The 12,784-nt window shown below is 39.6% G+C and overlaps 1 protein-coding gene and 1 long non-coding RNA gene across 3 annotated transcripts; one reads left to right on the plus strand and one right to left on the minus strand.

The window, feature by feature from the left end:
• Nucleotides 1–659: 659 nt before the first annotated feature.
• On the minus strand, nt 660–6,023 carry LOC133142545 (uncharacterized). The gene is made up of 5 exons (XR_009710193.1): nt 5,926–6,023; nt 5,336–5,389; nt 4,028–4,126; nt 2,891–2,965; nt 660–1,185 (listed from the first exon to the last, which is right to left on the minus strand). It is a non-coding gene; the product is annotated as an uncharacterized LOC133142545 (long non-coding RNA).
• Nucleotides 6,024–7,505: 1,482 nt separating this feature from the next.
• Nucleotides 7,506–11,390, plus strand: LOC133133870 (fish-egg lectin-like). 2 transcript variants are annotated; one of them, XM_061250139.1, is made up of 5 exons: nt 7,506–7,637; nt 8,128–8,355; nt 8,461–8,678; nt 8,998–9,125; nt 10,992–11,390. In XM_061250139.1, exons 1-5 carry the CDS (start codon nt 7,541–7,543, stop codon nt 11,131–11,133), a joined length of 813 nt encoding a protein of 270 aa, XP_061106123.1. In that variant the 5' UTR covers nt 7,506–7,540; the 3' UTR covers nt 11,134–11,390. The 2 variants fall into 2 exon arrangements, with proteins under 2 accessions (XP_061106123.1, XP_061106130.1); XM_061250146.1 differs by lacking the exon at nt 7,506–7,637 and adding an exon at nt 7,814–7,900.
• Nucleotides 11,391–12,784: the final 1,394 nt, after the last annotated feature.

The following is a 12,784-nucleotide window of genomic DNA, read 5'->3' on the forward strand; positions in this document are numbered from 1 at the left end:
GTCAAAAAGATCTTGCTTTCATCGTATCTTACACCAGTACTGCCGTTAGCCAAAACTAAATCAAGTATTTGTGTCAAATTATTTGATCAATTTCGTAAGGCAATTGTGCCATACGTAATGCTGATAATGTATTTGAATAGCACAACTAGATAGCAAGCTAGCTAATTTGAGGCAGATTACATGGCTAGCTAGTTAGTGCTGATTAAATACTCTTAGTTTATTTAACGGGGCTAGTCTATCTGTGCTACTAGACTAAGTTCCATGTACGCGCATTCCTGTTTTAGACGTTTTTCCTAAACTGGCGATGTAGCGATAAAGTATCCATGGAATACCATTAAAAAGCTTTATATCAATTTCGGCAGTTTCACAAAAGTGATTTAGTATGTCACTTGGTCCAGCAGGGACCTAAACTAATGAGTATGGAAAGAAAGCAACTTGAAATTTCAAAGATTGCTATCTCTCATATTTCGCCACATGGAAATCCATAGTATGTAAACCCCGTCCAAGGTTTAACTGCGGTTTTCAGTCAGCCTCTGAAGGCGACTGCTTTTTTTTTACTCATCTCTGGATCTGTGAAGCTTCCCTTTAGAGTGCCATGAACACCAATATGTGTGATGCATCCAGTGTGGCTTGTCAACAATGATTGACAGGGGAATTGATTTAATTATCCATTTAATACACATATGTAATTATGTACTGCTTAGGAAATGTACAGTATATCCATGTATTAATGCAGGTAAGAGACAGCTTCTCTTATTGCTATAAAACAGAAGAGCGCAGCATCTGGAATGGCAGATGTCCAGTAGCCGACAGTAAACCTGCATTCAGAAACTTTTAAAAATGTACACGAAGTAGAACAAACAGTAGCGAAGAATGTGAAGAGGTGCTTATAGGTAATACACAATAGTTACAAAATATAGTAATGACAGCAATGAATTCCACGGTGACTGATGCTAGTACATGGCTACTACAACATGGTTCGTTGTTTACAAAACAAGTGCATACAAGAAACATGGTTGCATGTTAATTAATGGACAGGGGTTATAACTTGAGATAACATCAAAGATAGATCAGGTTGCATGCTTTAAATGGGGGTGCTGATGGGACGTCTGGAAATACGTTTCGTCCCTCTACGACGATTTATCGGATTCCGGGTCCTTTTCATTGGATTTTTCTTGACTGCCTCTGGAGAGTGGATTGGATTTAAGATAAATGAAATGGGAAAGCAGTATGGTCCAATTAATTAGGTAAATTGTATTGATGAATGATTTAGGATGCGTTCGTAAATTCACGTAGAAAATCTGCGTCAACGCCTACTCGTTAACTAACGTTTTAAAATATATTCAAATTAACGTTAATTCATCAGATGTATAAACATGATTATTAGGCTACCTGTTTTGTTACACAAAGATGCGCGTTGAATAATACTGGCTGGAGTACCAATCAAGCCGCAACCATCGCATTTTGCTACGACTTCCTCCGTCATTTTTAGATTGGAATGTTCAGATGCTCGGATGAACCGACTTTTCAGTTAGAGCACAGTGCTCAAACGGGGACGCTCTGAGCGCTCTGAATTTCCGAACAACCAGAGAGCAACCCGGGTGCGCTCCGGCGCTTTCAGAGCGTATTTACGAACGCACCCTTAAAGTTAGATTTTGTAAATTACTCCCATTTATCAGTTGATATTTTCTATATTAAGATAAATATTTTAATTTTGTTTGAAAAATAAACAACATTAGTGAATAAATGAACTCTACTGTAACCAAAAAATAGAAAAAAAATAAACCACAAATTTTTTTATTTGTTGGGGGGGCGGAGCCACGGTTTAAGATTTCGAGTGCTTGCATATTGAGATGTAGCAGAACATGAATTGTAATTATCAAGTTTTTAAATTTTAATCAGAGTGGTGGCAAGAGCAAAGTAGGGAGGACAAAAGGAACTGCCCAAAGACCCCATAACAGTGAAACGTGGTGGAGGTGGGGGCATGTATGGCTGCCACAGGTGCTGGTTCACCTGTCTCCACTGATGATGTAACTGCTGATAACAGCAGCGGCATGAATTATGATGCGCACAGAAGCATCTTATCTGCTCAGGTTCAAGCAATTGTCTCCAAACTCATTGGATGGCACTTCATTCTACAGAAAGACTGTGGTCCCCTAAACATACTGCCAAAGCAACAAATGTGTTTTCCAAAGTCATGCTGAAGAGAAAACTTAAAGCAAGTAGCCCTCAAAACAAACAGGCATTGCAGATCATCACCAGATAAGATACTGAGTGCCTGCCAATGTCTGTGGGTCACAGATTTCAATATGCAACAAAGAACTTAATCACTACTTTAATTTACCTAAGGTTAATCTGACCCAAACATTATGGAGCCATGAACTGGGGAGGGGGTGTGCACTTTAGCCACATTTTAATTGTTTCATTACAAATCTAAAATTGTGGGGTAGAGAGCCAAATTAAGAAATATAATGTCTTTGACCCAAAGATTATTTAGTTCACTGTATATAGTAGGCTAAGTCTTGAGTCTGCTCTGCATTGTTTAAAACAGAGGAAAATTTAGCTAGACACATTGGGTCCATTCAATTTCATGATTAAATGTACAATTAAATGTACAATCTTTCCAAAAAAGCTAATTTGCATTTGTATGTAGGATATTCCACTCTGTAAGTATTGCTTAAAAGAGGGGTAATCTAGCTATACACAGACATGGATTTGTTTGGTGATTAAATGTATATTTATTCTCTTTTTTTCTGACAAAGAACTGTGCCAATTATCTACACTGATTGGGGGGAATTTTAGTAAAGAAAAGTAGTGGAAAGGGTATGGATAAGCTGGAGCAATTCATTTGCGACCATCAATAGAGTAATCTGTGTGCTGGTACACTCACTGGAGGTCCTGCGCATTACAGGGTTGGGGGACTGCTTGCAGCGACAGCCTGGTTTCAACCGTCTGTTCCACTTCCCTGCAGTAAATAGACAGGAAAGAAAACGCATTGCATAGGAACGCAGAGATCAGAGAGTCACGCGGGAGCACTGGAAAGAGCCACCCACGCACTGTGACTTCCAATTATGAATGAGGACGCAAATCTTGCGTTTCGAAAATGGACAGAATGGATTGCTAATCTGAACACCACCTTTACTATACAGTTTACAACAGGCAGAGTGTTGGTTATGCAAATAGAGAGATAACGGGTATGTTTGCCTGACCTATGACATGGTTTATACTATGTTCCTTTTTGAGCTTTTCACAGACTATGACAGTGCATTGCTGCCACAATGAGGTACTGATATTGAGTTTTCACTCTTTCTTTTTTTTCTTGTATAAACGAGAAATTATCTCACTGTCGCCAGGCAGACACTCAAGCTAACCAATGAGATCACACCATTAGGAGTTACCCTGATTCTTTCTTCTGTAGGCCTACAGCCCCATACATTTCAGAATTCTTCTTTGTGTACACATACTTCACAATATCATAGCATGTGCCAACCCAAGACAAAAGTAAAGCTTGAATAAGTCATGTACACAAGCCATTCTCTGACATATTGTCCTTCACTAAACAAGTTCTGCATGTCATATCCGTTTAATGATATCCCTTCTCATTATAACAAAATATGGAAGTTTTTTCTTATAAAGAGAAAAACAGGTCTTAATTAAAAATAAAACTTTAAATTTTTACACATTGTTAATTTCCAAAAAGGTCTAATAAGGTTTGCATAATGTTTAGATGATTGTCATATCACCTCTGCAGCTTTGTATTAATATCTAAAATTGTATTAAACTGGATGGATAAACATACACTCAAGTTAATGGAAAAGGAGACTGTTTTTGTCAGTTTCAGATTCAATGAAAATGTGCTTTGAGCAACAACATCTGAGTGTTACTTCCCAGATTAAGTAACACACAAATCAGTTAATATACTGATTAATTTCCATTCAGCTAACATTTATTAAAAAGAATCGCATGCACGTGTGTACGCTTGCACATACACATACACACACACACACCTCACTCATCACACACCTACCATTACAGTAGCACCCTGTCTTCTTTTGTCCAGTTTTCAAGACTTGGCTCTTGTCCTTGGGAGGCCTCTTCGTGTCAGACTGAGCAGATAATGCACAAGCTGCAATAGTCAATATGGTACAATGTTAGAGCCAAAATGGCGGGCATTACATGCTGTGTTTTAGTCCTCAATTTATTTATCATTGACAATGAATTGTACAATATGGTGACGTTCAAGGACTAACTGAGAAGGTGGAACTGGTAAACACCATCAGGAGCCATTGCACTTCCCTGAACACTGTTGGATGAAATGATGCCATGATTTCAAATGTTTCATGAAAATATTTTTGAAGTTATGGGATTTTAAAAGTAATCCATCCATCCATTATCTGAACCCGCTTATCCTGATCAGGGTCACAGGGGGGCTGGAGCCCATCCCAGCATACATTGGGCAAAAGGAAGGAATACACCCTGGACAGGTCGCCAGTCCATCGCAGGGCACACACACCATTCACTCACACACTCATACCTACGGGCAATTTAGACTCTCCAATCAGCCTAACGTGCATGTCTTTTGGACTGTGGGAGGAAACCGGAGTCCCCGGAGGAAACCCACACAGACACGGGGAGAACATGCAAACTCCGCACAGAGAGGCCCCGGCCGACGGGGATTCGAACCCAGGACCTCCTTGCTGTGAGGCGGCAGTGCTACCCACTGCACCATCCGTGCCGCCATTTTAAAAGCAATCTTTCTACCTAAATAAAAAAAAGATGACAACAAATCCACTGTACATTGAAAACTCAAATACATTTGTACTGTATCAGCAGACAGCAGAAACCATGTTCAGATCTGCTGAAGGAAAACCCCCCCAAAAAAATAAAATAAAATAAAGAAATAATAATAATTGTACAATAGTAGAAAATAACACTGTTGCATTCCCACAACAATGTATGCAAATTTGAAATAACACTGATCATGGATACCGCTAAAATTAGTATCATCCAAAATCATTGACTGAATTCTTCCTCTTCCCACAAATAGTACACATTTCCACCTAGTGTCAACTGGTATTTACTTATTTATTATAGTTTTGCTTTGAATTCTGTAAGCATTAGAAATTAATCCATGTCACTGTAGGTTTCAAAGTATTTTAAGCATGTGAAACAGACTACATGTATCTTTCACCAAAAAGTTGAAACTCAATGAGACTATTAAGAGCACATGAGAGTGGACCCTGGGGAAGAACTCCATGAGCTGAGGATACTGATGATGGTCAGACATCAAGCTTTTATCTGTATTGTTTGTTTGTAGTTGTTGCCTGATACGCACTGCTTTGTGTTGTTGTGGAGACTTGGGCTGTGTCTGGCATCCATTCTGCAACCCCTACGGAAGCACAGAAGACTTGTATCTTGATTATTATTTAAGTTTAAAGTCACTTTCTATCTGTATGCTCACATCACTCCTTCCAGTTCTGTATCCTTTACATTTCATAATTTCAATTTACAATTCTTTTACAGGTGTTAAAATGGCATAATCACAAAAAATGTGTGAATAGCAAGTGCTGCCGCTGTGGTCAGATGAAAAAAATAAATAGCTTTTTATTCAAAGGTGAAAAGTCCAAGAGTCAGAAAGTGAAAGTCCACTGATTTCACTAATTAGTTCTCCTGGCTGAAGAATTATGCCAATTAGCAAATCCAGTAGATTGGAATACTGGAGTGGACTTTTACTTTCTGAACCAGGATTTTACACCTTTTACTATAGAGCTATAGAGATTATTCCCAGATTCAATTTAATTAAAAAATTTTTTTTGTTTTGGTCGCACCAACAACTGTGTAACACAACACTACATAAGCTTGCATTAACTATTGACTAATAATTCACTGTCCATGGTATCATAAAAGTATTTTAATTTACTATACCTTGATTTTGTTCAGTAATCGTTACCAGGATACAAGCAACAAGCAAGAGAATTTTTAGAGTCATCCTGTAATTTGTTACTGTCTTCACCGCTGCACTGCAGTTTTAACAGTTTGCCCTGCCTGTTTTAACACTCAACAACATAAAAGCCTGTCATCTTTTATACTGCAGTACCCGCCCCCCCCCCTCCCCCCCGCTACCCCCCCTAACACCCTCATTCCCAAATCAGGTTGGAGATTTCCATAGAAAATTCCAGAAGCTGCAAACAATGCTGTGCTTTGATTACAGCCGATCTGCGTGGAGCTAGTGCAGCTTCAGGGAGGCTTACAAATGCACCTGACACTGACAGACCAGGGAACAGGAGGATTTATTTTATTTTTTTGCCTTTCAGACTTCAATTGTGTTTCTTGTTATATAAACATAACTTCTCAAGAATATCGTAAAATGATCTCTGGCAATGTCTTGTTCTGTGATGACAAGATTGGTCATCTCTTGTGCATGACAAGATGCGTCATCGCTTGTGCATTCTATTTTTTGGTATGCTTCCATGTTGTTTATATTTTTTAACTGAAGTGAAAAAGGTTAGACAGGGGAATTAAGGGATTTATCATCCTAATCAACATATTCAATCTGTGCATTTCCGAGAAACTAAAGTATGACAGCCATTTCTCATTCTTCTATGAATTAGTATGGAGGCATGATGGTACAGTGGGAACAACGTTGGGGAAACGTCCAAATATTACACAGCAGGTTTGGTCTGGCCCAGTGATGGCCCACATATGAAAATTATGGTCCATGGGTTGCCAGATCTGGTTGCCAGATCTGAACCACTTTTTGAGCCATGACTTCAACCATTTGAGACCGAGGGTGATTTTGATGTTTTTAACTATTGTCCATTTTTTACAGATTAAAAGGGTTTATCTAATAGATAGCCCCTCATGCTACCCCAAAACATTTTTCACAAGATCTGTCCCTAACAGAAAATGCCAATTGTAGGCCTCTATATGATATGTTTAGTTCACTGATCTTCATTCCTGGTCCTGGAGGGCTGCAGAGTCTGTTGGTTTCTGTGTTTTCCTTCCTTCAAACCCCAGGAACCAGGTGAGATGACTTAACTGTGTTGATCATTGATCAATTAAGAGCTGATTAACAACAAAAGCCAGCATACCCTGTGGCTCTTCAGGACCACGAATGAAGAGAAATAAGAGATACTGCAACCAACTGAAAAAAGCAATGAATAAATAAGTGCTAAATGGGCTGAAGTTTTACGGAACACTGAAATTCCTTAGTAGACTATGCCCTCAGTCAATATTTAAAGCCTTTCTCCACACATGCACTTTTGTGAAGTAATCCAAGTCTTATCCCAGCCAAAAAAAAAAGTTCAATAAACTTTATGCTTTCTTTACAAATAAGTGTTTTCTTCATTTTCTATTGTTCCCTCCCTAGACACACAGTAGCATAATCCACACCCTTTGGGCTGTTCCCATGATAGCAGAATCATTTAGAATATCTGATTAATCCTAAGTAAATATGCACAAGTTTCCCAAAGCAGATGATGCAGCTAGTTATACAAAGTAAGGGTGGGTGACACAGGGTTAGAAGGTATTTAAACACAATATGGCCCTGAGGGTGACAGTTTGGACTGAGATTGTAGCAGCAATGAGCTTGCGAACGGTCATCCTGTTGATCTACTGCTTGCTGGGCACTAGTCTAGGTAAGAACACTGAAGGTTTCATATGCTATTTTGTTTGAATAATGATAAAGTCTGCATCCTTTTCAGTTAATACGTTTTAGGCCATTCTAAATCATAAAATATAAAAATACAAGTATGCTGATTTTGGAGTGATTATGAAGTTACCTCTATTATATTAGGATTTCATGGGTTCATGTTTTGCAAAAACAAGCTGGCTGTTTTGACATGCTGTGAACAAAAACAAAATTGTCTGTTGTCTGTTAATACTTTCACCAGAAAACGTGGTACTGACATTTTTATTTTGATTTATGTGGGTGTAATTTCATGTTTATTAAGGCTTCATGTTACCTTGGAAAGCTCTGTCTGAACCTGTCTGAGCTGTTTTACTGTTCCCTTAAATAAGTCATTGCCTCCAATTATTTTCAGGTTGACTACCAGACACACCATATATGTGACAGTTACGTGTGTTATTGACTGGCTGCCTCCTTGCCTGTTTTTTTAATCTCCACAGCAATGGAGTGCCGGGAAGTTCCAGGGAGACTGAAGCAGATCGATGCAGGGGTGGGCCAGGTTTTTGGGGTGAATGAAAATGACCGCATCTACACCCTTTACGGGGGAACCTGGACCCAGCTACCTGGGGCCCTAAAGCATGTTACCGTGGGGCCCTCTGGGGTCTGGGGGGTCAACAGAAACAACAAAATTTACAAACTTGTGGGTGCTGACTGGGCTCTGGTGGGAGGTGAGAAATTATGAATATGTTGTGTGTGTGAGAAGAGAATTCATACAGTATATGACAAATGTAATCTGTTTACCATCCATTATCCGTCTTTATTTTCTCTTTCAGGCCTACTGAAGCAAGTGGATGCAGGAGGAGACCAGTTTGTGGCGGGGGTCAACATGAATGATAATGTGTACTGCCTTGGACGGGACCCCACCATCCGGTACAGGGGACCCGGCTCCCCTGCACCCTGGAATATGCTTCCCGGGCGCCTCATGTACTACAGCTGTGGCCCCAATGGCTGTTGGGGTGTCAATTCAGCCCAGAACATCTATGTGAGGAAGGTAAGCATGGAATCAAGCAGGGAGGCAAAGCGGATGGCAGAGAGGAGAGGAAGGCTAAATGAAGAGCGAAATTTACAATCCTGCATTTAGCACTGTTAAAAGAAACAAATTGATGTTATAGGGAACAGGAATGAGCAATGCGATGTCAGTTTACATTTCTTGCCTTGAATTATCTGCTACAGACCATTAGTGCAGCCTATGTGATAACCTAGGGTTAATAAGCACAGCATGTTTGGTTACCTGTACAATGGCAAATCAATACACAAGTGTGCCTCGGCATATGCTCATAAGACATTAAGTTGAGCCTGTGTACTTTCAGGGGGTGACTCCAGCAGCGTGTAAGGGCAACACAGATTGGCAGTTGATTTCAGGGAAGTTGGTGATGATTGAAGTGGGGACTGACGGCAGTGTTTATGGAGTCAATGCTGGGGGAGATGTATACCGCAGGTAAGATGGTGATTCATACAGAAAATGAGAACACACACCAAAAAATATAGTTGCGTTCAAATAAATAGCAGTGCGTTAAAAAAAGCGAATAAGTGCTAATATTTTTTTAATGGCTTTTAGTTCCATATTTAAAATGTAGTGGAAACATTACACATTCAATTCTAATCATAGTGTTAACTAATTTTATCAAGTCTGCGTTATTCTTTTACAGGAAGCAAAGAAAATGAATATTATTCTGTTCAAAAAAATGGCAGTGTCGACATTTTTCAAACTCAAACAAGTACTGTATAAACTAAAGACATTTTTCAAGATTTAAATGACTGAACTAATATTTAGTTACATAACCAGTGTTTTTGATAACTGCTGTGCATCTGCGTTGCATGGAGTCAACCAACTTCTGGCACCTAGAAACAGGTATTTCAGCCCAGGAAGAACAAACTACATTCCACATTTCCTGTGAATTTTTGGGCTTTGCTTCAGAAACTGCATTTTTAAAGTCACCCCACAAGTTTTCAATGGGGTTGAGGTCGGGGGATTGAGCTGGCCACTCCACACCTCAATCCTTTTTGTCTGGAACCAAGATGTAGCTTGCTTACTCGTGTGTTTGGGGTCGTTGTCTTGTTGAAACACCCATTTCAGGGGCATTTCCTCTTCGGCATATGGCAACATAATCTCTTCCAAGTATTTTGATGTATTCAAACTGATCCATAATCATTGGTATACGAACCCAACACCGTAGTCTGAAAAACATCCTCATGCAATGATTTTTGCACCGTCATGCTTCTCTGTCTTCACAGTGTACTGTGGCTTGAATTCAGTACCCGGGGGTCGACTGACGTACTGTTGACTACCACTAAACCCGAAAAGAACAATTTTACTCTCATCAGGCCACAGAATGTTATACCATTTCTCTTTGGGCCAATCAATGTGTTCCTTGGCTAATTTTAACCGATTCTGGACATGTCGTTTTTTCAACAATGGTGCTTTACAGGGGCTTCTTGCTGATAGAAGACATTAGATTGAAGCTAAGCTAACTGTAACAGGACTTGCAGGTAATTGTAGATCATCTTTGATCTTTCTGGAGCTGATGAATGGCTGAATCTTTGCCATTCTGACTTTTCTTAGTTGCTCGTTTTCTTCCGCGTTTTGGGTTTTTGTTGCCATTTTGAAGCATTTGAGATCATTTTAGCTGAGCATCCTATAATTTGCTGCACTTCTTTATACGTTTTCCCCTCTCTTACGAAATGACTTAACGAAATGACGTTGTTCCTCCAAACAATGTTTGGAACGGCCCATTTTACTTAGCAATTCAGAAGGAAATATGTTTTATAACAAGGTGTGAAATATTTGCTTCCCTTCTTCCTTAATAAAGGACAATTAATGACTCCTATATATATATATATATATATATATATATATATATATATATATATATATATATATATATATATATAGAATTACACGTTTCTGTAGCAATTTATAACATAAGAAAATAGAATCTAGATATTTTTAATGTTTCACATTAAATTTTTCAGTTGGTCATTTTCTTCCTCAATGTTTTCCCTCTCCAAATTGGAATGCTAAAATACACTTGGGCCCGTCTCATCACCTTTGTCCCTTCCGGTGGGCACGCACAAGCACCCTTACAAACATCACTGTTCTGGCTGTGGTACATGGTACTCATGAGGGCCCCAAATTTCTATATTCTAACCTGAAATTGTAATTAAGCATTCAAATGCCCATGAATAAAAAGTAGAGAGAACACTGTTGTGAAATATGAACATATCCAAGAGTGCAAATGTAGTTTAGAGCTGCAGCTTGTAATGCACATGTGTCCTGCTCATGTGTCCATCCCTCATCCAACAGAGATGGGATCACTGCCGCAAACCCAGCAGGAACGGCATGGACTTTTCTCAGCATGTGTGGCAAGTGCAAGCACGTGAGCTACGACCTGGGACGTCTGTGGCTCATCACCAAAGATGACAGGATCATGGAGTGTACCGTCTAAGAGCTTCAACACATAATCACCACATTATAACCAAATAAATCTTATGCATCCTTATGAACCTTCCTACTGACATTCTGAAATTGACACAGTACCTTTTGCTTCACATGGTAACACTGTTTCAGATACATCTTTTCCCACCCAGGATGGTGCAACTGACAAATGGAACAAATGGAATTTGTAACAACACTGTTCCAGCTGCCAAGGCTTGTTTTACACACCATCCCTAAAATTCCACCAATAAAATGTTTTGACATGCATTCCATTCTGCACCATCAGCTCTTGAGGACCACTAGCATAGGATTAACATGACTCGCATTACTGTAGGTCTCCTTGGTTTTAATCGTGTTTTTACACCTGTCATTACATATTCATCTCTTCCAACATTCCACCTCCAGACAAGTTAAGGCTTTGGTCTTAGTCTTGTTAATTTACACCCTCAAGCCCAATCTAACCACAAGAACATTTTACACCATTACAGTAAAAGCAATTCACTTACAGAACATGTAGGAATCTGAAGTCAAGAGCATTACTGCAGTCAAACATCAAGAGATACCCCAGACTCAATGGTGTTACGGATCATTTGATCATGATGTCAGATGTTTTCAGATTCATGAAAGCCTGCAGGCCTGCAAAAGTGCAACCACCACAGTATAAAAAAATGAAATAAAGACAAAGGCTGGCAGGTGACGAGATTCTCATGCAATTAACATTTTTCAACCATAAAAAAAATGACTAATCCACTGCTACTTGGGGTACAGCTACATAGTGCAATCAAATAGTGTTCAATGCACATAGCAAAGCAACATGGAATGTCCACTTTCTCAGGCATGCAATTGATGAGAAAATTACAATACATACAAAAAAATTTGCTCTGGCTAAAGAGTAAACAGTTTGCTCATTGAAGAGCAGGTGAAAGTAACAAGGGCTTTTAGGTACATCACAATTCGGTTTAGTGCATATATAGTGCATAGATCATTCAGCACCTCACATGGTAAATATCTGTTGATAAAACTTCATAGTGTCACGAGTGTGGGAGGAAGGAGAGGTCAACCCTTTCCTCACCGAACGGATCATTCAGAAACCCTGTCTGCGCCAAACTCTGGGTTCATGCTCTTGCACATGAATGCAAAAGTTGTTTAACAAAACCCGTTCCTATAAAAAAAGATATAATAATACAAATAAAAAATATCAAAAGGAATAAAACATAAGAGTTGCAGGCACAGAGTGCCTCCCCATATCCGCTTGCTTCAGAAGCCCTGAGAGACAAAGAGAGAAACTGACAGAGACAGACAGACAGACAGACTGTGGAATGCAGGGCTATGACCTGCACCAAGGCGAGCAAACAGGCCGTACAGGAAGTCACAGAAGCCCTTGTTCTTCCCGCCACACCCCCGACTACAAGAGAACACATCAAAATCAATCAAACTAATGCAGTGTGTCAAGACCTTAAGGCTGTTTTCCCAGCACTCACCCAGCTCCCCGCTCTGTGTTAGAATGTTTAAGGCAGTGGTCCTCACACCTGGTTCTGGAGAGCTGCTGGGTGTGCTGGCGTTTGTTGTTACACAGCAAGTAATTGATCGATGAAAGCAGTTAATGACACAGTAAACTCACCTCACCTGGGTCTGATTTGGTTGCAGACATTACAGCAAAA

Source organism: Conger conger, chromosome 1 (genome assembly GCF_963514075.1).
Source record: "Conger conger chromosome 1, fConCon1.1, whole genome shotgun sequence".
In the NCBI taxonomy this organism is placed as follows: domain Eukaryota; kingdom Metazoa; phylum Chordata; class Actinopteri; order Anguilliformes; family Congridae; genus Conger; species Conger conger.